The sequence below is a fragment of the Pleurodeles waltl genome, chromosome 10, assembly GCF_031143425.1.
Source record: "Pleurodeles waltl isolate 20211129_DDA chromosome 10, aPleWal1.hap1.20221129, whole genome shotgun sequence".
Taxonomy (NCBI): domain Eukaryota; kingdom Metazoa; phylum Chordata; class Amphibia; order Caudata; family Salamandridae; genus Pleurodeles; species Pleurodeles waltl.
The window spans coordinates 1,049,622,634-1,049,649,223 of NC_090449.1; the positions used below are offsets into that span (position 1 = coordinate 1,049,622,634).

Here is a 26,590-nt window from a genome sequence, read left to right on the forward strand (position 1 = left end):
GGTCTGCGACTGCTTATGTACACAAAGCCTACTCAGGGGGTCCGCGACTGCTTAGGTCCCCAAGCCTACTGAGGGGGTCTGCAACTGCTTATGTCCACAAAGCCTACTCAGGGGGTCCGCGACTGCTTAGGTTCCCAAGCCTACTCAGGTCTGCGATTGCTTAGTTAATTAAATAACATTAACAGATTAATAAAGTGTAGATAAATAAAGAAACAAAACTTGCAAATTTTTATTTTTTTATTTTCTGTTAATGTGAAGGAATTCGAAATTAGATGCTAAAAGTTAAGTTAGTATCCTCAGATTGTGGGGTGCAGTGAAAGTGCATCAAACAGAATATAGAAAATTCAGATGCGTGGACTCAATTCAGTTTAGAAGCACAGCAACCTTTCTAATAAAATTAACATTTAGATTTTTTTATATATTTGTTTGTGAATTGAACAAAATAGTTCATGATTTTTATATCTGTTTGATAAATGCAGATTTTTGTAGTTGTTTTGTATTGTTCTGCTGTAATCTATGTGATACTTTAGCCTCGATTGTGCTAAGTGGTCACACATTGATTAAGAGCATTTTGTGTTTACAAAAACTTAATAACAACTCAGAAAATATGTTTAATTTCATTTTAATGTTACATTCTAAACATTATCTTCTCATATCTTAGCATTAGGTGCCTTTGCACTGTTTCTGAGATTCTTCTATTTTTTGAGGGAGGGTCTGGGTCCAGAAGGTCACCCTCCCATCCTTCAGCTTCTGCCCCACCTTGGGCTCCAGGTCTATCGCCAGGTATTTCTCGTCGACATCGTAGGGCGGCCACAGAGGCAGACCAGCGCCGTTGGGGTTCCTGGAAGGAAGGAGAGGTACCTGGAGTCATTGAGGTGCAACTATCTTCAAAGTGCCCATAGGCATGATTGCATTGAGGTGATCCTCAGTGTGGTGCATTTAACGCTTACCCGGTGCGAGCAAAGGTTGCCCACTGCTTCATCATGGTCTTGCTAAGAGTTTTCTCCACTTCTGTTAAATTAACTAAGAGAAAACACAATAATGAAAATGTTAATTGTCACACACATCCCAGGTGTATTTTGTTATGAGACTATCAAACTTTGTTTCAAGTCCTAGTTTTTGGACAGATATAGGGAGGTGACATCATGAGTGCACCTCTCAAAGGACTCAGACCTCCCTCAGTTTCCCCCTGAATATATCTGAGTCAGAGCAGGAAGGAGGGGGCATGCTTGAATGATAGCATCTGCCTCACCAAGAGGGACTCTTCAGTCCAAAGATGTCTCCCCATCCCATCAGGACCCCATCAACGTTGTAATATTAACTCGCGATGCAGCAGAAAAGCACAGGAAATAGCATAAGAATAAGAAATGAGACAATACATAACTTTTATAATCCAATCAGAGGAGTTTAGTCCAGGGGATGTGAATTTTGAGTGTGTGAAAATATAGAGCACCCTAGGAAAGAATAATATGAGCTCTGATGGCACCTCAGCACATCAAGAGAAACCTACATTTATGCCAGTCTCATTGCCGTCTCTCAGTTTATCCCAGAGTCTAGGGTGGAATCTGATTTTGAAGCCCACCAGGGAGTGGACCATACTCAATTCTTTGCACACTTTGATCTCCTAGCATTGAATCGTAGACCTGAGAGTACAAGGTGCAGTGCTGTATTATGTGTGTTAGTTGCATTCATTAGCTGAGGTGGCATATCCTGAGGACAGGCAGATGCTCAAATGACACATGTGATCACTTGAGTATGCATCACATTTGTAAGAGAGCTGCCTCAGCCGCAGTTGTTCATTCATATTAAATGGAGATATCTTTACCACCTATCGCCAACAGTCCAATCCACCCAGGTGCAGTGCACCTCTGTGGTATGTAGCACACAGTAAAATTTAGGGCATAGTCAGGGGTTTGATTGTGGATACCACTTGTGCCAGTTTGACAGATGCATCATCTTTGGTTAAAAGATTTTCTGCAGTGTCCGTGGTCCATTTGTTTCTGCCATTTGAGAAGTCTTTGGGGAGAAAGCCATGAGACAGTGTCATGATGCCCACAGCAGATGGTACTGTTGCTACCAAGTTGCTACCACCTTATGTATGGACTGGAAGTGTACTTCCAAATGTGGGCTACACTATCAGTATCCAAATTTAATGTCTCCCAAACACATTGGGGAGAGAGACCATTCATGTCCGGCGCACACAAGAAGGCCCCCCATGACAGACCACCATCATTTCAAGGTGGACTTCCAAAGTGTGGTTGCTGGCAAAAATTGGAAAATGGTGGTGAGCCAAACCTTCTGCCATTGGGAGCCACTTAGGCACTGTTCTGGCCACACACATATTATTGCATGATGAGACCGATGATGGAGACAAAGTAGAGTCTGCCTGCTGGTCGTATGACATGCTCCATCCACTGTCCTCTTCATTGTTTGGTGGGAAAGGCAGGAAGAGGAGTGGGTTTAAATCCCACCTTTCTTTGGTTGGATTCCCATCACCACCCTCCTCTAAATCAGGCCTTAGAAATTGATGATGTTGTCATGAACTCTAAAGAGTGTAGATTTTCAAGTCTAAGGGACTGATTTACAACTTTGCGGACGGGTTACTCCATCACAGCGGTGACTGACATCCCATCCGCCGAAATGTAAACATCATAGGAAAGAATGGGATTTAGATTTTGGCGGATGGGATATGCATCACTGTTGCGATGGAGTCACCTGTCCGCCGAGTGCTAAATCAGGCCCTAAGTCAAATAGCCACACTTCATCAAAGTTTCAAGTCAGGCGATTACACTGCAGTTCTAAAAATAAATCCCTCCTACTGGAGATATATGTCTAGGAGATGCTGTACATGGTTCAGAACCTAGAGTAACAAGCTCAGAGTGAACTGAGCACAAGGCAGTCCTGAATACTGGGCCCTGCATTAAAGGCCAAAGCATGGTTGTCCCTGCGACCACGAGAGGCAGGTGCACACCTCAGCTGCATCCATCACATGGGACCAGAGCTTGCTGTGCATGTCAGAAGGCCATGGGCTCTGGCACTATGGGATGTGGGTACAGGGCATGGCTTACGGTCGTGTCCTATGGTCATCGTTCACTCACCAGTCGATTAAGAACAAATATTTAAACAATTGAAAATATAAAACATTTTCATAATGTTCTGTCAGTTTTAAGCTGCTTCAATACTAGTTTACAGTCATGTAAAACTAATGCTCGCCGTTCTGACAATGCAAATATATTACTTCTTGCTATCTAAATGTATACATATACCATGTGCACAGATGTCAGAGCTTTGGGTGCATTTAGCTTTCACTGGAACTGGTGGTTCAGAAAATATTTTTTTTAATAGGTTTTATTTTAGATATGACTGTTTTTCTTTAGAAAACAAGCAGGAACATTTATGAACTGAATGAACAGAAACAAATCTTCAGCGGGGAGAATTCACAAACAAATGAAGAATAAAGGGTGGTGAGTCTTAAGCTGATCCTCCATTACAAGTTGAAAATTAGAAGAGTTTGCACTCATCTGAAGACACTGACTACCAATGATGAGTGCAAACCAGTGAAAACTGAAGGAAGCTGGAGCCAGAAGTCTTGCACACTCTACTATCAGTGGCTGGTGTCTTCAATTGATGTGTTTTGCTACTGAATTACTTAATATAAATACTCGGATACTGAACTCATTGGTGTTGAGTCAAAAAGGTAATGGGAAAGGAATATTGTTGTCCACATTTTCAATGACACAAATCTTTGTTGCAATGTGTGCAAATTGCTGTCTGGGAATCCAACTGGGCAATTCTCTCCTGCAGCCTTTATACCAATGGTGGCATTGGCTCTGATAATACAGCCACTATACCCTCAGATGCTTTAACTGTAAAGATGCAGCCTCCATATTGACGGGGACCATGGCTCGGAAGATGCCACCTCCACACCCATGGTGACTGTGGGTGTGAAGATGCAGTCTCCATATCCACAGTGATTGTGGGTGTGAAGATGCAGTCTCCATACCCACAGTGATTGTGGGTGTGTAGATGCAGCCTCCATACCCACAGTGAATATGGCTCTGAAGATGCAGCCTCCACACCCACAGTGATCGTGGGTATGAAGATGCAGCCTCCACACCCACAACGACCATGGATCTGAAGATGCAGCTTCCACAACCACGGTGATAGTGGGTATGAAGATGCAGCCTCCATACCCACGGTGATTGTGGGTATGAAGATGCAGCCTCCATACCCACAGTGAATATGCCTCTGAAGATGCAGCCTCCACACCCACAGTGATCGTGGGTATGGAGATGCAGCCTCCACACCCACAGCGACTATGGCTCTGAAGATGCAGCCTCCATACCCACGGTGATTGTGGGCATGAAGATACAGCCTCCACACCCACAGTGATTGTGGATGTGAAGATGCAGCCTCCATACCCACAGCGACCATGGCTCTGAAGATGCACCCTCCACACCAAAGGTGATTGTGGGTGTGAAGATGCAGCCTCCATACCCACGGTGATTGTGAGTATGAAGATGCAGCCTCCTTACCCACAGTGAATATGGCTCTGAAGATGCAGCCTCCACACCCACAGTGATCGTGGGTATGGAGATGCAGCCTCCACACCCACAGCGACTATGGCTCTGAAGATGCAGCCTCCACACCAAAGGTGATTGTGGGTGTGAAGATGCAGCCTCCGCCGCCTCACTGTCCTCAGAACCGTATTAGTCTAATATGTTACGCCTGAGTGTGGGAGGAGCGCATGACATTTGTCAGTCCTGGCAAACCATGTCCTGTGATCCACATGCTCCACTGTAACTGGACGGCCCCTTCCAGGAAAAATGTAACATTCACAGAATGATATGCAAACTCTGTGCACATAGGAGTTTTAAAATGGAACTCCGGGGATGAGAGTCTGCCAACTTCAGAGCATGGAGACTTGGAGGACGAGAGGATTGTGGAGGCTGCAGGATCAATGATGAGACCATGGTCCTCACCTTTAGCAGCTGCTAGGGGAGAGAAGGGGCAGGCCTAGCTGTGCAGAGGCTAGAGGATTTCAAGATGTTGTAGCAGTGCATAAATTGAGCCAGTGGTTTCCAGTACTCAGCATCAGCACTTGTTAGCACTGGCATCTACGACAGTGTGCCACATGGTGGTGCTGTCTGCCTGTTTTAGGGCAACAGCTGTTACTTAATATACATTAACACTGACTAATACCTGCCACCTAAGCCACTGTTATAGCTGCGGGGGTTTGGAATAGTATGAATTATCACACTTGCAAGAGTGTGATGGTTAATAGTTGTGCTGGTACCGTCATTGGCGTTGCTGGCAGGGGCAATGGTTGGTGCACACTGCAGTGATCTCCTGACAAGGGTCCCGGACAATAATTTTTCACAAATTAAGGACTGTGTTGTGGCAGCCTTCTACAGTGGAGACTGAGGAGGCAAGAAGGGGTTTCGTGGCAATGAGGCAGGTAGGAGAACTGACTGGACAAGCAGAAAATGCGCATGCCCCCATAAGAGGGTGCATGTGGTGTAAGTGGCATGTGCCAAACCGCTGGAGTTTTGCCCTCCAATGTGGGCAGCGGTGCAGAGCAAATTGATTCAACACCAGCCAGAGTGAGGTCTTTGCAAAGAAGCAGGTCTGGATGATGGGAGGTATCCTTATGCAGCCAGGAGAGATGCAAAGGGTACTTAAAAACAACAGTAGTGGCACCAAGAGATTTGAGACATGAAAAATGAGGGGATGGGGGGTCAGCTGCTGGACTGACAGTGGAAGCTGTAGTGATCACACCTAGAGAAGAGGTCTTGAAAAAGAGAAAAACTCAATAGAGGACTGGAGAAAGGCATTAGAAACCACCGTAAAGAGGAGAGGCGGAAAGGGGGAAACAAGCAGATTCGGGGTGACAAAGAGACATGGTTGATGCACGGTCGATGAGCATAGGTCAGTGGCATAACAAAAGCCCCACAGCCCCCACGGTGCAGGGGTCTCGGAGCTCCAGGGGGCCCCTCAAGCTTTGTTGGTCCACTGACATAGGGTCAGTTGAAAGGGTGCTGAGGAGCTCTCAGACGGGCCCCTACTCACAAAGGTGGGTACTTGAAGAGAGGAGAAGAATGTGGGTCACAGCAGAGGAGGCTGGTGGAGAAGGCGCCAGTGCACACGGTTTCCTTCTTTGACTACCTGGATGTCATGAGGGAGGCTCATACAAATTTCAGGGGCACCGCCTGGTTAAGATACAATGAGGAATTTCCACCAGAAAAGGGGAGGATAAGAGTTTGATGTGAAGTGAGCTGGGCAACTATTTAATGAGAGCATACATTAAGTCAGCATTCCTTGCCAGTGTGTCAGCCCGTTTCCAGAGGGCACCACCTGAAGGGCTACGGGAACAAGTCTAAGGAGTCAGCCACTGATTCTGCTGGTCGTTTAAGAGAGCACCAGATACCCATGCAAGTTCAGACATGAATGATCCAAGTGCGGTGGGAAACTTTCATTCATCGATGCAACTGCACAGTGGCGTACTAGCATCGATAAAGCATTTGAGATGGTGAAATATTGTGTAAAAAGGGTAGCAGTGGAGAAATGTGATGTGAATCAGCTTTCTGATTGTGTCTTCTGCAACCTGACAATTTCTGTCTTTTGGGGATGCAAATGGTGGAAAGTATTTTTGTGGACAAAGCCATGCCGATGGGGTGTCCTGACTCCTCTGTAGTGGTTCAAAAGTTTAGCACTTTGCTATACTGGGTAATTGGAGGGGAGCCAGCTGCTGAAAGCTGGAGCCAAGTTGGCTCGCTGTCATCCATTTGGCAGTGTTGAGGAGTCCAGCGTGGAGGTTTGTCTTGGCAGTGGAAGGGTTCCTGGTGAGGGAGATGACGAGCTGGCAAACATTTTATTTACAGATACATCTTTTTATTCACTCTCATATATTTAGCAGACAAGCTTTATAAAAATCTACTGTGTTTGATTTAAGAGGCAGTAATGTTGCTCTGACTATAACAATCTGGCCCACATCCAGGGTTCACACGAAAACCATCTTGCATCTTAATTCACTAATGGCACTGTTGCCAGAGTGGGGTCGGGGCAGGGAAAGTTCTACGTTCATGCTGAAAACCCTTCACGTTTAATAAGTACTTCTCAGTGAGGTGCTATAATATGATATATTGATGTCAAAGCTTCCACATGTTGAAGAATTACACTTTTTTCAATGTTATCATATTTTACGTGATGTCTTTGTATGATTAACATAGCAAACACGATCAGGGCACCTCTATAGGAAATAAACTGGTTTTCTGACCATCAACACGAAAAGAAATTTACACAAGTGTGCTGAAGGACTTTTGGGATGTGGCCCTGGTATGAGCTGTGCACTGGCAGAAGAGAAGATCGGAGGGCCAGCGGTGCCACTGTTATTGTTGGGGCTTAAACTGGGTTTCATAAACTTGGAAAACCAGCCAGCACTAGGCAGACTGAGTAGATTCAAACAACTAGTTGGTGAAACTATGTGTATGAAGAAGGGGGGCTCGGGCAGTGCCGCAAGTGCTCAGACACCAGAACTGCGTCCACTGGGGAGTGGTGCCCGGCCAGGCACACCCGGTGCAACAGTCTTTTTTGCCCACCCCCCATGGCCTCCTCCTCGGATTCCTTCACTACCGCCCTGAAAAAGTACCCCTCATCTTTCCATAGCCCCTCTCTCAGATACATTTAATTTGATTTAAAGCACTGGTAAGGGCTGACTTTACAAATCCACTCAGCTATCCACATAAAATACAGATCTGTTCTTTGCAGCAGGCATATTAACCCTCTGTGCTACTTTATGGTGAGTCAAAACTGCCACCAGGAACATTAATCACAAGAGTTAAATTGACATTTCTATTGCTGCCTGAAAGCTGGACCCAGACTGAACAGCAGACTGAACTCTGCAGCAGGTGTTTTAAGATAGAAAGTTATTGCTCAACACAGCGCCCCCCACCCCCTTGAGGACAGTGCCCCCCCTCCAAGTCAGCGTCCAGTGTGGCCGCACCAGTCGTACACCCCTAAAGCCGACCCTGCTGTGCTGGACACAAGCGCTGCTGACACAGTGGGCACAGCTAACGCACCACAGACTGAGGGAGAACGGCAGACTGAGGGAGGACTTGATGACGTGGAAAATGTTTTTTTGTTTTTTTAAAAACAATTTTAATGGGTGTCATATGTGGCTGGAAGGGGTGAATTTCTGGCCTTGTGAGGTGTGTGCTGGTGTTGTGGGTCCATCAGCCCTGCTAAGTTTTCCAGATCCATGTGTGATGTGCTGCTTCAATCCAGGTTTTTTCTTTGAATTGAAGTGACCAACGCCCGCAGCACAGAGTCCCGCGTTTAACCTTCTAACGCTTGCAGGTGGTCAACGCCCACAGCACAGGGTCCTGCAACTAACCTTTTAATCTGCTGCATGTGGCCAACACCCACAACACAAGCCCCTGCGTCTAACCTTCTAACCTTATGCAAGTGATCAACACCAGCAACACAGGGCCCTTTGTCTAATCTTCTAACCTGCTGCAAGTGACCATTGCCTGCGGCACAGTGTCCTGCATCTTACCTTCTAACCTGCTGCAAGTGACCAACACCAGCAGCATAGGGCCTGCATCTAACCTTCTAACCTGCTGCAAGTGACCAATGTCCATGGCACAGGCACCCGCGTCTAACCTTTCAACCTGCTGCAAGTGACCAACGCCTCCCACACAGGGCCCCGCAGCTAACCTTCTAACCTGCTGCAAGTGACCAGCGCCCGTGACAAAAGCCCCTGTATCTAACCATCTAAACTGCTGCAAGTGACCAATGCCCGTGACACAGGGCCCTGTGTCTAACCTTCTTACCTGCTGAAAGTGAGCAACGCCTGTGGAATGGGGCCTGGCGTCTCACCTTCAAACCTGCTGTAAATGACCAACGCCCCTGACACAGGAGCCAGCGTCTAACCATCTTACCTACGGCAAGTGACCAAAGCCCATAGCACAGGGCCCTGCGTCTAACCTACTAACCTGCTGCAAGTGACAAACGTCTGCGACACAGGGCCCTGGGTCTAATGTTCTGACCTGCTACAAGTGACAAATACCCATGACACAGGGCTCTGCGTCTAACCTTCTAACCTGCTGCAAGTGACCAATGCCTGCGGCAGGGGACCCTGCATCTAACCTTCTAATCTGCTAAAAGGGACCAACGCACATGACACAGGGCCCTGCATTTAACCTTTGAACCTGATGCAAATGGCCAACGCCCGCAACAAAGGACCCTGCATCTAACTTTCTAACCTGCTGCAAGTGACCAACACCCACCACACAAGGCCCTGTGTTTAACCTTCCAACCTGCTGCACATGGCCAACGCCCATGACACAGAGCTCTGCATCTAACCTTCTAATCTGCTGCAAATAACCAACACCTGTGGCACAGGCTCCATGCGTCTAACCATCTAACATGATGCAAGTGACAATTGCCCGACATGGAGGCCCCTGCATCTAACCTTCTAACCTGCAGTAAGTGGCCAGCACCCTTGGCACAGGGCCCTGCATCTAACTTCCTAACCTGCCACAAGTAACCAACACCCGTGGCACATGGCCCTGCATCTAACCTGCTGCAATTGACCAATGTCCAACGTGCAGGCCCCTGCGTCTAACCTTCTAACCTGCTGTAAGTGGCCAGCGCCTCTGGCACAGGGCCCTGCGTCTGACCTTCTAACCTGCTGCAAGTGACCAACACTCTGGGCACAGGGCGTTTGCCCACAGGAAAGATGATTCCTCCCCTTAAAATGGCAGCTCACACAATCATGTTTTAAGTCACAAATCAAGTGCACATTCCTAATTTTTCCTCGTCTGATACTTGAGTTTTTCATGTCTGTGGCTCCTCCCACTGCTGCCTCTGATTCCTAGTGCCTCACCTTCCGTGGGCAAATATTTTTCCATTTTGTGAGCCACAATTTAAAAATTGATTGATGATTTAAAAAAAAAAAATCTACAGAGATCTTTACCAGCCAATCATCTTTGTCAAAAAATGTAAATGTGAGTCAGACGAGTTGCAAATCAGTGAAATTTTAACAGTATAAATATACAAAAATGTCACCCTTTTAAGGCCTACTCAGGAAAAAAATTTAAACACTCAAAAACTACTATACAGCTTTACACTAAACAATGCTGAAATTGGTAACACTTCACTCTGGGAACCCATAAATTGGAGGTAAAGGTGGGTAGCAAAAAGGGGGTGGAGTTGCAAAAAGAGGGTGGAGTCATAAGGGACGGAGTCATGAAAAGCATCCTAACAGCTTGTACATTTATGTTTAAAAAAAAAACTATCACAAAGAAATTGGCACCAAGGAGAAACGTAGCAGTAAATCTGCTCTGGCTTAATTGGTTGCAAAGACTGCATTTTAAAATATCTGATGGGGTTAAAGCACCTGTGCAGAGAGCTTTGTGTGCTCAGTAAATCTCAGGGAATAATAATAATGGCACGATAATTCTGGTGATTAAGGCACTTGCTGGAGAGATCTAGTCAGTTTTGACTTATAAAGTAGCATGGCGGGTTAATGTGCCTCCTGGGAAGCATATAGTGTAACATGCAGATGACAGATTAATATGTTACAGGGATATCTAAGTGTGGTAATGTCTTTGACATAGAAATGATTTTTTTACTTGCAGATAATATATTTTAATCCATATAATATAGCTATGAACAAGCAGCAAGGACCTGCATGTAAACTGCAAGGCGTGTTAAAATCCTTATTGATTTTTCACAGTCTGTTATTAAAAGGCTCCTACAAAGGGTTTCTTTGGGCAGTAACAAAGGACAACACCAAGTGCTGTGTTAGATTTAAACTCCCAGCTTTGTGTTTCTCCTGATCATACAATTTTAACAAATATTCTTTACCAGTGAAGAATATGTGTGACTTCTGTAATGTTAAGTTCTGTTGATTTCTATAGCGGATTATTCACTTTAAAGGGCATCCAAATGCTTGGGCAATGTGTGGTCCCAAGGTGCTTATACGAAGACACAGGTCTTCAGCTTCTTGCGGAACTTGAAAAGTCAGGAGGAGGCTCTTATGTGTTGTGGGAGGTCGTTATATGTTTTCCTGCATCTTGAAACCCTATTTGTAACATTTTTAGATTGATTTACATTATACAGTTGTATGATTTATTGTCAATATTTAATGTGTGCGTGTGATGTAAAGTGCTCTGACAGCCTAGTGGGATGAGTAGTGCTATACAATTATTAAATATGAAAAATTTGCAATTGCTATGTAACTTGTTATTTCTGTAAATGCACATATATACTGATACACCTGACATTCTTAAAGTGCTTGCATATCTCTTACATACAGGGTTTCCACAAAGTCTAAATCCTCCATCCAAATCTCTTAAGTACTGAAGCTGCTCTTAAGCACTTGCAAAGTGATAACAAGCTGTGTGCCTTTGTTTCCCCATTGCACTGGCACCTAGGCTGTGGATAGCTCCCAGACAGGATTCTACTGAACAAAAGGAGGGCTGATTGCCTTTTAAAATTGCCCTTTATTTTATGGCAAAATCTGGAAGAGAAAATAAAACAGCCCCCTCACCACATGCACATTGCTGCACCAAGTAGACATTGTGTGGGCGCTGCTGCATTGTGTCCTGGTGTTGGTAAAATACACCATGAACAATTCAGCGTATTTCACTGGGGCCAGAAGGATCCATGATCCAGCAGACTAATAGCTGCCGGACCAGGGACCTGGCTGGTTCCCCCTTCATTCCAGCAGTGACACTAAACCAGTGAAGCCCGCTTTTTGAGTAAAGTTCTGCTTTCATGCCAAGCATGGTGTAAATCTGTTCAGCAGTGTTTGTTGCAGATGTGAGCAACAATTCCTATGGAAGCTAAAATTGGAAAACACTTTTTTGAACCCCTCTTTAATTTTTCCCTCTACATTAAAACTATCCGGCTTAACATCAGCCGACTACAGTTTTTGTTTGCCAAACTAAGTGCAGATCTGTCCACAGAAGTCAAAGTTCTAGGAAAATAAAATGTACCTTTTTAATAAATTGTAATAATTTTCAGCCCATAAAGACCCTAAAATTGTTACCTCTGTAGCTACAAGGTGGTCATGCTCAACCCCTGCAGGAGGCCCAAGAAGCAACCACCTGTGAGGATTGCATAGGCAGCCTAACCCCCCCAGGATAGACAACAGATAGGGGCTAGTCAAAATATGTCTTATTCCTACCCTGGAGGTTGATGTTTCTTGGAGGCTACCGTTCTCTGTGACAGGGGACACAAGGAGAACACCAGTAAGCTAGAAGGCAGGAGACTGAGATGTGGCTTTGAAGAATGACAGGCTGTTATCTTCCCAAGAGGACAGCAGAAGAGACTTAGCATGTCTTCTCTTGGAGTAAGCGAAGGGAAGGGCTCAAGTCCATCATTCCCCCTGCAACAAAAAGGTCATGGCTACCAGCATACAAGCTGTGGAAGCCACCAGGTGGCCCAGCCAACCCACAACACTGCTGAGTGAATTGCCAAGACTTGAATCAGTGACCAATACACCACTGCACAGCTCAGGAACCACCAAGATAGAGCCTAAGGGCCTGATTTAAATCTTGGCAGAGGTAACACTCCATCACAAATGTGAGGGATATCCTATCTGCTGTTCTTTCAATCCCATGATATCCTACGGAGATCATAATATGGGGGACAGGATATCCATCACATTTGTGACGGAGTATTCCCTCCGCCAAGATCTAAATCAGGCCCTAAGTTGGCAACGTTGTCACCATCCAAGGCTTCCTGCTCTCTTACGTAACCCCATGAAGGACTCAGAGGGGGGACCCCAACAATAACTGTATGTCCAGCGGCAGAGTCAATAAGGTGAAACAACATGCCCCTCACACTGCATCGAAGGTGACTCACAGACAGGACTGCATTTAGAAGAGGAGGGAGAGAGGGCTGTGGTGAGCCTGTGTCCTCATCAAACATCTCCAAGGTCTCCCTCTCCCCGTGTAAATAAATGTTGGCGCTTTGATCCGGCCAGAGCACAGGGTGGTCGTCCATGGACAGATAAACATAAGAGAAACAGGACGAGGTTCAGACAGGACTGCCCTTTATGGAGTCACATGGAGAATGTGGCCAGTGGGAGGGAAATCTTTCTTTTTTCAGGGATTTAGGTAAGTCATCAAGGCAAACCTGACCTTAGACAATGAACAATACTACTCACAGAGTAAGTACTGGGTAGAGGAAAGGAGAATCCGAGAATTAGGATTACTATAAGCAGTCCAAACATTATCATACAATTCTTTGCTTTCGATGCAAAACATTTTGCTGAAAATAGTTACACCAAACTTGGCATGAAAGTATAACCTTATTCAAGGAAGTACCTTTACTTGGTTTGGTGTAAATCTATTCAATAGTTTGAGAAATTAGTGTTAAACAATTTTTGTTGAGCTTGAAAGGGTTAAAAAATATCATTATCTTTACAGTTGGAAATGCATATTTTTTATTTGATTTTGATAACCTTAGCTGCAGTACAGTAATGCATAGAACATACAATTTTGGTTGACAAATGTGCATGAAATTTGGCAGAGGTTTAGGAGTCATGCACTGCTTATGACCTCACATCACCAGTGACATGTTAAATGATACCACTGATGATGATGAAGCGGAAAAAGAAAGACTAACAAATTTATATGTATCATGCAACAACACCGTATATACAATGTGTTTTAGCAAAGAAAAATAAAATGTGTAGAAAAATGTGCCCACGAAGTAGGTCACCATTTAGTTTAAACAAGCTTAATTAATCATGAAAACCGACAAAATATATTAAAATGTCATATTTGAAGTTGTACTTTATGATTTTCTCATTAAAAACTGTTACATGCTTAGCTTAAATTTAGTAGAGGCTTTGGCCAAGTTGCCTGGTCTCAATTTTAACTGCGTAGTTCATTTATATTAACAAAGACGTGTTGGAATCCTTTAAAAGCTGTATTTTTCCAGTAGATGACTAATACTTTTTATCTCAAAAGTTATGTGTTAAGCAACTTTCATACCCTTTGAAGCTCAAGGTCAGTTTCTGCAGGTGCAGACAATGAAGACACTGATGCAGAATTAATTGGCAACTTTGTTGCTACTTATGTTCCAAAACTCCAAGGACACCTTACACGTAGATGAGTATTAAGAGAAAAGACATTATTTCATTGGTCAAAGAGAAATCACCCCATGGACCCTCCAATGAAAGAACCTGAAGAATTTGGAACTTTTCTTACTTAATCCCACGAAGAGAAGGCAGCCATTATCGACGCCATTTTGAACCCATTTTGAAGACACACCATGTCGACGCCATTTTGATGCCATTGCCACTTTTACTTTGATGACACTTTGATGCTTTTTCTCTATCTCAGAGAGAGAGACTTTAAAGAATTCTCACCCTAGAGACTTTAATTTTAACTTTACCCCGTCTTGCCCATACGATAACTTTTGCCCCCCCCATTTTCCTTGCTGCTGCAAGGAAAACTTGACTTAACTTTGCCCCCTTTGGAGAAGCCCCATGCTGATCGAACCGGTACCTCAAGGACGAAGACTTACCTTGAATGCTGATTGTATTTGGTAATTATAAAAGGATAAATGTGTTATTCATTGTATTTTCCGTCTTAGGTACCAACTGCTTATTTTGACAGAGCCCAAGCTAGAAGTTTTCTAAATTTATGTTGACTAAATTCATTTTGCATGAAGCCCCACATGCCAATGCTAATCAGAGGTTAGTTGAGGTATTCATTTAATGCACCGTGCTGAATTGAAATCTTGTTATGCTGATCAATGTATGCAATTAGTCAATCTCAGTTGCTTTTATTAGTGATTTGCACTGCTATATCTGAGTGTATTATAATCCAAGTTTCGCGTAGATTGCGTTTCTTCCGCCGTTATGGACAGCCAGTAATGTTCGTATATGTGTATCATTTGATTTTGAGACTTACTTACATTGTGTTAGCTTTGTTAATATAGGGAAATAAACTCATTAACTTTTAATAAACAGGTGTGGTTATTCATGACTGAAAGGTCATGGTGAGTCAAATTACTGTTTTGTATTGATCTACTTTTTGTTTGTTTACTAATTGAGTATTGGTTATGGATTATAAATGATTATTGATTACTGATTTGAGGGATCTGACTATTTCTTTGGATGAGGAGAACTCAACCCGGTCTAAAGGTTCACCGACCTCCGGCGTGTCCAAGTTTAAGTAATCCACAAGGACTGGACGCGCTATTAATGACACCTTTTATATATTACCCTTTCGCTTCTGTATACATATTACACAAACACACACACACACATATATGCCAAAAAACACAGTTTAAGGTTAGTTCTGCTACAGCAAACAAAAGAAACTGCAGACTGAAAGCGCCACATCTCATGGGCTTTGCAATGTTTTGCTGTTGGTTGACAGCCTTTTTCTTTACACTTGCCTTCCTCGTAGGGGCGTAAAGAACATTACAAAAGGTTGTAAGTCACGGTGTGTGTTGTGCTCCATAACTGGGGAATTTCATTGGTTTTTCGGTTTTATGTTTTGTATATGGTATACTACATTCACCTGCCATGTCTCCCTTCTGCACAGCCTTTGACCCCGCAGCCACTTACCTGTGCACCCTACCAGGACCTTCACCCAGGTGTAGCCTTCAGTCATTTAGCTTTTAATTAGAGTACAAATTTATGCATTCCATAAAACTCTCAATTTTTAAAATTTGCAAATTGTCTGAAATTCGCAAATTTGAGAAAATAGTGCATGTTTCTGAATACAAAATAGTGACCACACACAGACCTGCCAACCTGCAACTAAATGTCACCGTGTGAAGAGGGGGCGTGGCCTTGGAGAGTGGAGCCTTGTGCAGAGAGGTACCTCAGAGGCACTCTGCCCTCCACAAATCCCACCCCCCACGTCATCGTCCCTAAAAAAAAAAAAAAGGTGGCTGAGGCTGCCGCCAATGTCCTGGGTTGCTTTCACACCCCTTAATGGACATCGTCTGCGTACAGCTTGCAAAGACACGCTGAAACGCCACTTTGTGAAGTGATTGACAACTCGCATTGCCTGCCACTGTGTGATTTCGTCTCCTCACCGTGTCATTGTGTAAAGGGAGCTGAAATCGTGTGACACCATAACACTGTGTACGTTGGCAGGTCTGCACATGTTCATACATGATGTCAGCTTTACTGAGGAAAATGTGTTATTTTTTGAATTTCTACTACTATTTTCCATTTCTGAGGATGGCTACTCCTTCGCCAGCCAACCACTTGTCTTTCCGAATTCATGCATTATATAAAAAAAGTTAACCCTTTCAAGTCTACTCTACTTCTTTCTGGAATACCAATTTGTCAAAAAATACTGAAAGAATTCACACAAAACTACAAAAAATATGTTTTATGAAGAAAGTTCTACACAATTAATGCCAAGTTTGGTGTAAATCCATTCACCGGTTATAGCAGTGTACAAAAGTTCCTAGTTTGGCTAAAATGCAAGAAACATCTTTTTTGGTCTTACCTTTAACGTTTTCCTCTGCACAGAGATGTACGAAAATTAGCCTGCTGGCCTTAGCTGAATATGCTGAGTGAGTGCGAAATTCTGTGTAAATCCGCCCAGGACGACAAGAGTTACAGACAAGTCAAAAATGCCTTTTAAATGGAAAGTTTTTCTGAACCATGGCAAAGACCACTACATAATATGTATGTATACAATAAAACATGGGTAACAATGCAACATGGTCCTATATCACCATTGAGGGATGCTGAGACACAAACCCTGGGGAGTCTGCAGGTTATAGGGATCTTTAGGGACCTGGAGGTGCCCATATGAACAAACTGGTGACACACTGGAAGCAACTCGAACAGTTGCGGATCACCCCCCCCCCACCAGCGCCTTGAGACCCTCACGGGTGAGTAGCGCGCTCTATAAATTTAATTGATTGATTGATTGATTGATTGAACTCTGCCGCCTGGGGTGGGACTCCATCCCCCAGGCTTCCTTGACTCTCACGCTTTTTAAAGCGCTCGCTAATCCCGTGGCGCGGGACACACTAGAAGCAACTCTGCCGCCTGGGGTGGGACTCCATCCCCCAGGCTTCCTTGACTCTCGCGCTTTTTAAAGCGCTCGCTAATCCCGCGGTACTGGATGCTTCCGGGCGTGCGCCCGGGAGACGGCCGGGCGAACACGGGCCCGTCTTCGCCCGTCATCGTCCAAAGAGGCCGGGCTGGGCACCCCATTTTCAGAACTAAGTTCACTGAGGGATCTGTTAGGTTATACTGTTATTTTATTTACTATTTTATTCTACGATGCGGAAACGCAAAGCTGTGGACATTCCTGCTCCGTCGAATGGCATAAAAAATACAAAAAAATGTCAAGTAACCAAGCGAGGTCTTCAATACATAAAAGGAATAATCCTCTAGATGACATTGACATTTTGATTGAAGAGGTGGAGGCTATTTTGAAAAGTAATTCTAACCCACCATTGTCTACTAAAAACAGCACATCCGAGATAAAAGTTCCGGACATATTTAAAAAGAAGTCAGAATCATCTAAACCCCGAGTTGAGACTGTGTTAAAAAAGGTACCTCAAGTTCCTAGGACAAATTCTTCGCCTCTGATGACTCTAACATCTTGCTGTGACTTGGGTACTGCTCCTTGTGCGAGCAGTGTTTCTCCTATGGGGAATGAGGTTCTCCGTCCCCGCTAAGTCCAATAATTGTGGCGACTTCTAATATTTTGTGTACAAATTGGTTTGGCCCCTTGGCGGAGGAAGAGGGACCCTCTGCTTGTGCTCCAGTCGGAATCTGTGTTGCTGATAAAGCTTTAACTAATCTTCCCAACGACATTGACATTGATAGATTGCCACCATCCCATGAGGGAATTGGTTTGGTCACTGTTCTTCAGAGGGTGGATGAAGTTAAGGGTCTGCTGCTTTTACTGATGGACACCTTAAAGGGCGGACAGGCACAGAAGCCTGAGTGTAAGTGCCAGAGGCCAGAAGGGGGGTTAAATGGGGGTGAGAGTACTACCCTGTCTGACCCAAGGTTGAGAGCAGGTATCCCTTCCTTGGGGTCCGATACTACCCTCCTCCAAAACAACTCGTCTATTTCTTATGTAGGGGGACCTCAGCTTACGCCTGCAATTGTAAGGCGGAAGCACAGTATAACTTCTAGAAATAGGAACCCTTTGGGGTCCCAAAGGCCTGTTAAAGTTCAGGTGATTGATCCTGTTAAGGGCTCTCGGGGGGATGATGGCAATCAGGTCCCTGTTGAAGTTGCAAGCTCCTTTACACATTTTACTAGGGCCCGAGGTTCCCTACTGATGTGGTGGTTCAAGATAGCACTAAACGGCCAGTTTATATGGAACGGGGCCTTGGACTGCGGAGTAAAGGTGGCACCATTTACATGGCTGAGGTGCCTAAACTACCCTCTGGTTCATTGGAAACCCATGATTCCTTGATAAATAAGGTTATTCACTGGCTACGTGCTCAGCGCAATTGTCTCTCAGTCATCCGTGCTGATATCGTCGAGGTGCGCAGACATAGTCAACATGGTTCAAATTTTGACTTTATCTCTATCTGTTTTGTAGACAGGCTCCTGGTGGATAAACCTATGGATTTTGAATTACACACTAGCTATCTTAAGGATTTGAGAGGGGTTGGCATTAGACTTATACCACACGCACCAGCCGCCTGTTCATCTTTACCCCTAGTTGGCCTAGTTTCTACTCAAAAGTGCACCCACATTTAACAGCGTCCCCAGAGGTCAAACCAGGAGCATTCGATAGGGACAACACATCATTGGGAGTCTCGGTGTCCTAGGTCCAAAGATGAGGTAATTAGCTCGGAATTATCTATTATGTCCTGGAATTTAGCAGGGCTTGACAGGAAGTTGGGTGACCCTGAATGGGTAGACTATATTAATAATCAGGAGATTTGTCTTTTTCAGGAGACTCGGGCCGAGGATCAAGTTTATGCAGACGGGTTTTTATCATATTGCATTGAGGCGCAACCAGCAGAGAGGGGCTTAGGTCGTGCTAAAGGGGGCCTATTGGTATTGTTAAACAAGAGACTACTGTGTGTTCATTCTGTGTTAAAAATTGATTCACCTGATTTAATGGGAGTGCAACTCACTTTGGATTGAGATTTCACGATTACTCTAATTAATGTTTATGCTCGATCTGTCCCACAGGGAGTAGAGTCTCAGACCTTGGCGCAGTTGTCTGAATTTTTGGATACCTTACACCCTCTGACAAATTTAGTGATTGCTGGAGACATGAATTGTACCTTTGAACCTTCCTGTTTAAATCGTGGTTAAATGGATGAAGAAGACGAACTTTGGGGTATTCCACAATTAATGGATAAACAACTGTGTATTCGTTCCCGTGCTGCTTCCCAGTTGATATCCCTATGTCTCAAACATGGTCTTAGGGCTTGCAACGGCCGAACCCCCTCTGATTTGGGCATCGCGCCGACCTTTAAGCGTGGCATGTCCACCAGTGTAATTGATGATATCTTAGTGGATGTCAGGTTATGGCCCTTCCAAAAAGATATGAAGGTGGACCCACGTTATGAGAGTGATCATAATCCTTTGCTTCTCACTATGCATAGTGATGTATTCAGGAGATCACAGAATGACTACCACATTGAGGTTCCACCACCACTGCTGGATAATAGTTCCTTTCGGGTTTGCTGGCCAAAAGTGCTGTCTAATCCCTTTTTGATAAAAGGAATCTATCAGTTGTTTGTTGATGTAATGGCTGTATATGAGAAGTATGAAATTAATGATATTACTATTCTTAGCATTCATGGAGATTTACTGAAGAAACTCCAGACTTTTTTTGCAAAAAGACCAGCATCAAGTATCCTGACTGTAATTCTCAAACCAATGTGTGGTTTAAGAAGGATTTCTCGGAGGCAAAATTAGCTCTAAAAACAGTTATTGCGACATGTTCCCAGGAGCAATACAATCAGCTAGACTTGCCTATAAAAAGACCGTAATGCAAGCAAAGAAAAGCTGGGAAGATTCAGTTTGGCATAACCTGCTTAATGCAATTAAAATTAATGACAACGTGAAATTCTGGAAGTTACTGTCTAATAGACAAAGAGGGGGTATGAGCACCACGAGTAACCATATTCAACCTGAGAGCTGGGTGAGTCACTTTTCTAAACTCTATGCCCTACCTTGCAATTTTCCAGCCCACGAACCCTCCTACCCGCTGATGGCTAGAATGAGTTATTCTCTGGACAACCCAGGATTCGAATGCTTTACTTATGAAGATCCAATTATCTTCACCATGGAGGAAAGTATAATAGCAATCAACTCCCTAAAATCTGCCAAAGCTCCAGGACCGGATAAGATTTCGGAGGATTTATATCAATCTGAACCAACAGTATGGTCCTGGTATATAAACTCGATTTCAAACAAAATCGCAGCAGGGGGCCCAATTCTGAGTCCGTGGAAAGGGGCCGAAATAATTCTGATCTATAAAAAGGGCAATGTGAGCTCCCCAACAAATTATAGACCTATCAGCCTTATGGACAATCTCCAATTTTGTTTCGCCAAACAGCTTTTGGGAAGGCTATTAAGTTGGGTTCAAGATCATCAGGTGCTATCCCCACTACAGGCGGGTTTTCACCCAAAAACTAGTACGGTAGACCAGGTTTTCAGGTTGATGCTTTTAGATTGGAAGTACATAGTTCTTGCCAAGCAAAATATATATGTCGTTTTTGTGGACCTTCTATCCGCTTTTGATATGGTCCCTAGAGAAAAACTATGGGAAGTGTTACATAGAATGGGTACTCCTATCAACATAATTCATTTATTACAGCGGTTACATGAGAACACATATGCCCAGGTGAGATGGGGCAATCAGGGAAAATTAACAGAACATATTCTCATTCAGAGGGGGGTTCGCCAAGGATGTGTTCTGGCCCCAACCCTATTTACCTTGTTTATAAATGAAGTGGTCTACTTGTCAGAATGATGCCCCCTCCTTAAACGCGCAGAAAATTCCTATTTTACTGTTTGCAGAGGATTCTTTGCTTATCTCTAAGACCCCAATGGTTCTTCAAATTCTTGTTGATAGGTTTAAATCATATTGTGCAGACTTTGGCCTGGAATTGAATGTCAGCAAAGCTAAACTAATGGTGTTTAGCCCAGGACCAACTAGGAAATGCACTATTATTCTAGACGGGACCCCCTTAAGTAAGGTTAGTTCAATAGACTACCTGGGAGTGAGGATTTCAAATAATCTACAATGGGAAGACCAGATCAGTAAAAGTGCGGTACTTCTTCAGCATAGGGTGGGCGCTATCCTGCGTTTCTATAAAAGCTCTGTAACAAAAGAAGTATCTCCGGCCAGCAAGATTTATTTGGCCAAGGCGCAGGGCGCGGCCGCCTATGGTGCCAAGGTGTGTGGGTTCTACAATGGCAATAGATTGTCTGTGGGCGAAAATAATTTTGCCTGGGCTTTACTTGTGTGCCCTCGTAGCACACCCTTGATCCCGGTTTATTTGGATCTCTGGTTTAATCGTGTTGCTGATTTGATAGCCCTGAGACCCCTACTTTTCGGGGTACGGATTTGGACCACCTCTGAGCTTATTGTATATAGGGACTCCCTTCTTGACCTCTTAAGAAGACTGAAGGTAGTATCCATTCCATGGTTCAGGCATGTGTCAAAATGATTTCGTATTCTGGGGCTTGAAAGCTATTGGAAAAATCCACAGAATTTAGGGAGAAACCATAAATCCATTCTGAAAGCTGCTTATTGGTCTTATGTAAAAAAAGAATCTTCTCTCTTGTAGATCACATGGTCGTATGACTGATCAATTTCTTGTTTTCAAGTGGTATCCCCAAATCAAACCATACACTGGGGAAGAGTCTGTATGCTTGTTTTTGTTTTGGATGCTTACTCCTGTTGTCTCTAACAGGCAGATGGGGATCATATTCAACATCTGACCTATGTCCTGCCTGTTGTAACTGTACTGAATCTGTTGAACATTTTATGTTCTTCTGCCCGGCATACTCCATTCCTCGGCGTAAGTGGATTTGCACAATTTGCCGGAATTTGGGTATAAGACAATGTCATACTGCTTTAAGGATTTTTAAAAGTGATACTTCAACTATTTTAATCTCTGCGGTTAGCAAGTTCCTTTTGGCTGCTTGGTATGTACGTATTCACTTTCTTAAGAATTCTCAATCTTTGTAAATAAGTATGCTATGTACATGAAGTGGGAGTGATTATATTTTTATTGCAATTGTCGGCTGACTTTTAAATTTCCCCTATGTTCTTAATTAATTATGCTTTTTAAATTGTGTTTTTTATGGTTGCTTTGATGGTTATGTTGACCGAATAAAGCTTGTGTTTACTTAAAGAACAAACTGGTGTTGATTGGAAAGTTAGGAACCAGTGAACGACGTTGCTGGTGAATCCCATTCTAGACTCCAAGGTGGGTCTAAGGGATCTTTTCATATCTCATATTTGCATTGGTTTGATGTCACTATAAGGAGGGACTGGTTCAGGAGGAATACCATGGTTGGAAAAATATTCTCACATTTAGGACATTTTCCATTTCTGTTGTGCATCAGTTTCGAGTGCGCAGGTTGGCTCAGGAATAAAAGATAGGGCGTCCTTTAATTCTTCGCTTTATCCCTGACTGACCACCACAGCGGCAGCTTTGTCAATCCACACTTCTTCAGACATTCATTGCTGAGAGTAATATAAGACAAACTTTGTTTTAATATGAGGAGACCAGTGCCTTTCATCTGTTGGGTTTGTCCTTTGACAAAGATTGTCATGAATTGAGTTAAACATTGATGGTAAATAGATACCCAGGAACTTTGATTCATAATAAGTGGCTTGGTCCAACTGAGAAGATATTTGATTAGGTACAACAAGCCGAAGGCCATCTTAGCCGTGTGTTTAGTAAACTCTGAGCGATGTGATAGAAAGCGTAGTTGGCAACATTCCAGGATCACATCCCTATTCCTCCAGTGGAATACATCTAATAAAGGGACTTCCTGTTACTGGTCACGGCTCCAAGGACAGGGGAACAGGTCAAAATGAAAAGAAGAACCTTGGCAACCATGCATATACCTTTATAATAAAGTGTGCCTCAAATACAAATATATTTTTCACAAAAACTTTGATTTGTTATGAAACAAATAGAAAAACTCTCTTTATATAAATAGATCTACTCTAAAAATATACAGATTGTAATGAGGATAATTTTCTTCATAAAGTGTACTGTCAAAACATTTAGGCCCTCATTACAACATTGGTGGGGGGCAGAGGCCGCCTGCCAAGGTTGTACCGCCAAGCGGCCGCCAATGCGGCCACACTCCCGCCGGCCCCATTTTGACATCCCCGCCGGCCCAGCGGGGATGTCGGCCGCAACATGGGAGCTGGCTCCTAATGGAGCCGGCGGTGTTGCGGCCGTGCGACGGGTGCAGCTGCACCTGTCGCGCTTTTCACTGTCTGCTGTGCAGACAGTGAAAAGCAGTGTGGGGCTGTGCCTGGGGGCCCCTGCACTGCCCATGCCAAGTGCATGGGCAGTGCAGGGGCCCCCAGGAGCCCCGCGACTCCCCTTCCCGCCAGCCTTTCCATGGCGGTCTCTACCGCCATGGACAGGCTGGGGGGAAGGCGACTCATAATCCTGGAGGATTAAAACCGCGGGACAACCATGGCGGTAAACCGCCGGTCCTGGCAGTGCGACCGCGGCGCTTCCGCTGCGGTCGTAATCCGCAAGATTGTACCGCCAGCCTGTTGGCGGTACAATCGCCAAAACAGCCCTGGCAGTCTTTGACCACCAGGGTTGTAATGAGGCCCTTAATGTGTGCAGAATTACAAAGTTATAGAGGCACATATTGATTGGTATTTTTTTAATCTGTAGAAAGCATTGATGAACATGTATGAATGTATTTCATGACTGCTATTTGAATGTTTGTAGGTATGATTGTGGTAGTGAATTGTGGGGTGTAAGTCATTTGAGTTTTATTCTGTATAGTACAGTTCTGTTTACATAAAGCGAGTTTTCCTTTTTGTTTTATAACTAATAAAGATTTTGTATAAATATATTTCTGTTTGAGCCACACCTCATTATAAAGGTTCATTCATGGTTGCCAAAGTTCTTCTTTTCATTTATTCCTCAGATGGAGCCAGTGAGGAGTGTGAGTAAGTGGGCGGCTGGCTGCTGGAATTGTAGAACATCCACCCTGTGCAGGTGTCTCAGCACTGGCTGTAGCCACACTGGGGACCATTGGCATTCCTGCTGTGGTTATAAGTGGAGAGTTAATTGATTCAACCAGGAAATATACGCACCAGATCGTATCTGGTTGCGTCAAACTCACCGCTTCCTATTCCTTCCCTTGCATGTCGATGTGAATCATCGAGGGGAAGAGCAGGCCAGGCGGTAACTTCACCCCTATTGCATGTTTCCCACCCTGAGCCGTGGTACACTTCCAGGTGGCCACTTAAAATGGAAGCCCAAGCCCCGCCTGTGACAGAGCTTTATGGCTCATGTGCACCTGGATCTGCAGAGAAGCTATAATCTCTGGTGATCGCTGATGAGAACAAATAACAAATGTGTGTGAGTAGAGGGACTGTGCCCAAGGAATTCAACAAGTCAAAGTGAATATTGTAAGTGGAGCAACACTGAAGGAACTTGAAACCCATCCAGTGTGGTCAGAGCGCCCAGTGCTCACGGGAAGAGGGTCCAGCAGGATAAGGTGGTAGCTTCTGCCTTCAAGGAGCTGGAGGAAAGGGATGTGTTTAGTTACTGGACACTTTAGCTTGTTGCTGGGGTGTTTATCCTTATCCTTTCAGACTATGGGCCTGATTTAGATCCTGGGGGAGGAGATCCCTCCATCATAAATATGACAGATATCCCATCCGCCGTATTACAATCCCATTATATCCTATGGGGATCATTATACAGCAGACGGGATATCCGTCACATTTGTGACGGAGTTTTCCCTCCGCCTGGATCTAAATCAGGCCCTTAGATCTGGGACAAACAAAGGATTAAAGTACCACGGTCACCTCAGATCCCATTTGGTACCCAGGTGGTGGAAGGTGAGGTTAAAGTGGCATAATCACCAGCCTCTGAGGTGGTGGTCCTAATTCCCAGAAGCTCAAACTGGATTCAGATCAGGGACCCGCCTGTCTGTGTAGGTGGAAGGTGGAGGATGGGGACTCGGTACCCTCGTTCAGTGACAGTGAGCGTTTAGCAGAGATGTGTAATCAGGCCATAAACAAAAGCTACATGCGGCAGGTTCTTGTAGCCGGAGCACATCAGAAAAATATGCACCATGCAGGAGTTTGGAAGTTGAATCTTCACATTCACAGGAGATCCTCTTTGTGTCTCCTTCGAGTGGCCAGGACAGCCCAAACACTCAATGGTCATTGAGCCAACAGCACATTGTAATTAAGGCTCCCTGTTTTCCGTTTTTACTGATTTTTACGGATAGAAAAATATTTATTTTCCTGTCTGTATTTTTTTTTAAATATGGATGAAAACGGAAATCAGTATCTTTTCTGAGCAATTCTAAATACTGTCATTCTTGATGGTCAGGTCAATAGTTGTGCAGATTGACAGGTAAGTAGGTTATAAAATAAAGACATTTTAATAGTGATGCTTAAGGAGCAGTATATATGCATAAGTGTGATACTAAAAGTTTCATACTTCCTTAAAAGTGTATTGATTTATCATTTATGTGTCTTCATATCATTAAAACTGGCAGACATTCAAATAAGAATGTACATTTTATGGTTAAATAAATATGGAAATATACTAGTTTCAGCTTAATTTTTACACAAAAGCTAAAATAAATAAGCATAAATACAGATACCTTTATAAAAAAACAAATATTGATAAATACAGACGAAAATGTCAAAAAAATAAATACCATAAAACTGGGAGCCCTAATTGTGATGTTTCTATCAGTGATGAACTCTGAGACAGGCGGTGCGTAAAGCTACAACTAAGTCCCATTTTTAGGTCTTGGCTACAGTCAGATTTGGCTGTGTTTGCTCCAAGTGCATAAAATGTACATAGATTGGGCTCTGGATCATCCCCTTTCCTCAAGGTTTGTTGGCTTTGATGTCTATCTCAGGTCTCTGCTCAGACTGCTCTTGATTCAAAGACTTTCTTTGGTGTTCTTTTGTTTGTCCTACTCAGAAGTATTTGGCTCTCTCAGTGTTCTGAATGGATGAATTGTATCCTTCCACTGCTGAATTGAGGACTCTTTTTTTCCTTTCCTTTCACATTTACCTGTGCCCCCACCGTCCAACGCACTTCCTATTTACTATGCTTGTTTGTTGCTCGTCATCCTGATCCCTGTTTTCAATTTGTTTTTTTTTGTTTTTTTGCTCCCCGTTTTCAATTTGTAATTTTTTCTTTGTTTTCTGGGGGCCCGGCAGCTGCTAAATAATACTTTGCCACTCACTTCCTATTTTGCACTGCTGTGCACTTTCTTTTAATTTATCGCTCTAAATTTGCTATTGGCTATGCTGAAATTATATTTAAAAATACCAAGATGGTCACTGGTGCATCGGGATGCATGAGTACACATTGATACACATTGGCAGCAATCTTAGACTGTCTTCATGAATGT

At 43.9% G+C, this 26,590-nt stretch overlaps 1 protein-coding gene across 1 annotated transcript in view; it reads right to left on the bottom strand.

The window, feature by feature from the left end:
* Positions 1-219: 219 nt before the first annotated feature.
* LOC138262216 (fatty acyl-CoA hydrolase precursor, medium chain-like) overlaps positions 220-26,590 on the bottom strand; it is a 283,496-nt gene continuing 257,125 nt past the window's right edge. The window contains exons 12-13 of the mRNA XM_069212060.1: positions 951-1,023; positions 220-841 (exon numbers count right to left, since the gene is read on the bottom strand). Of these exons, the coding sequence (XP_069068161.1) occupies positions 664-841; positions 951-1,023 (251 nt within the window). The 3' untranslated portion in view covers positions 220-663. The remainder of the gene's footprint in view (positions 842-950; positions 1,024-26,590) is intronic.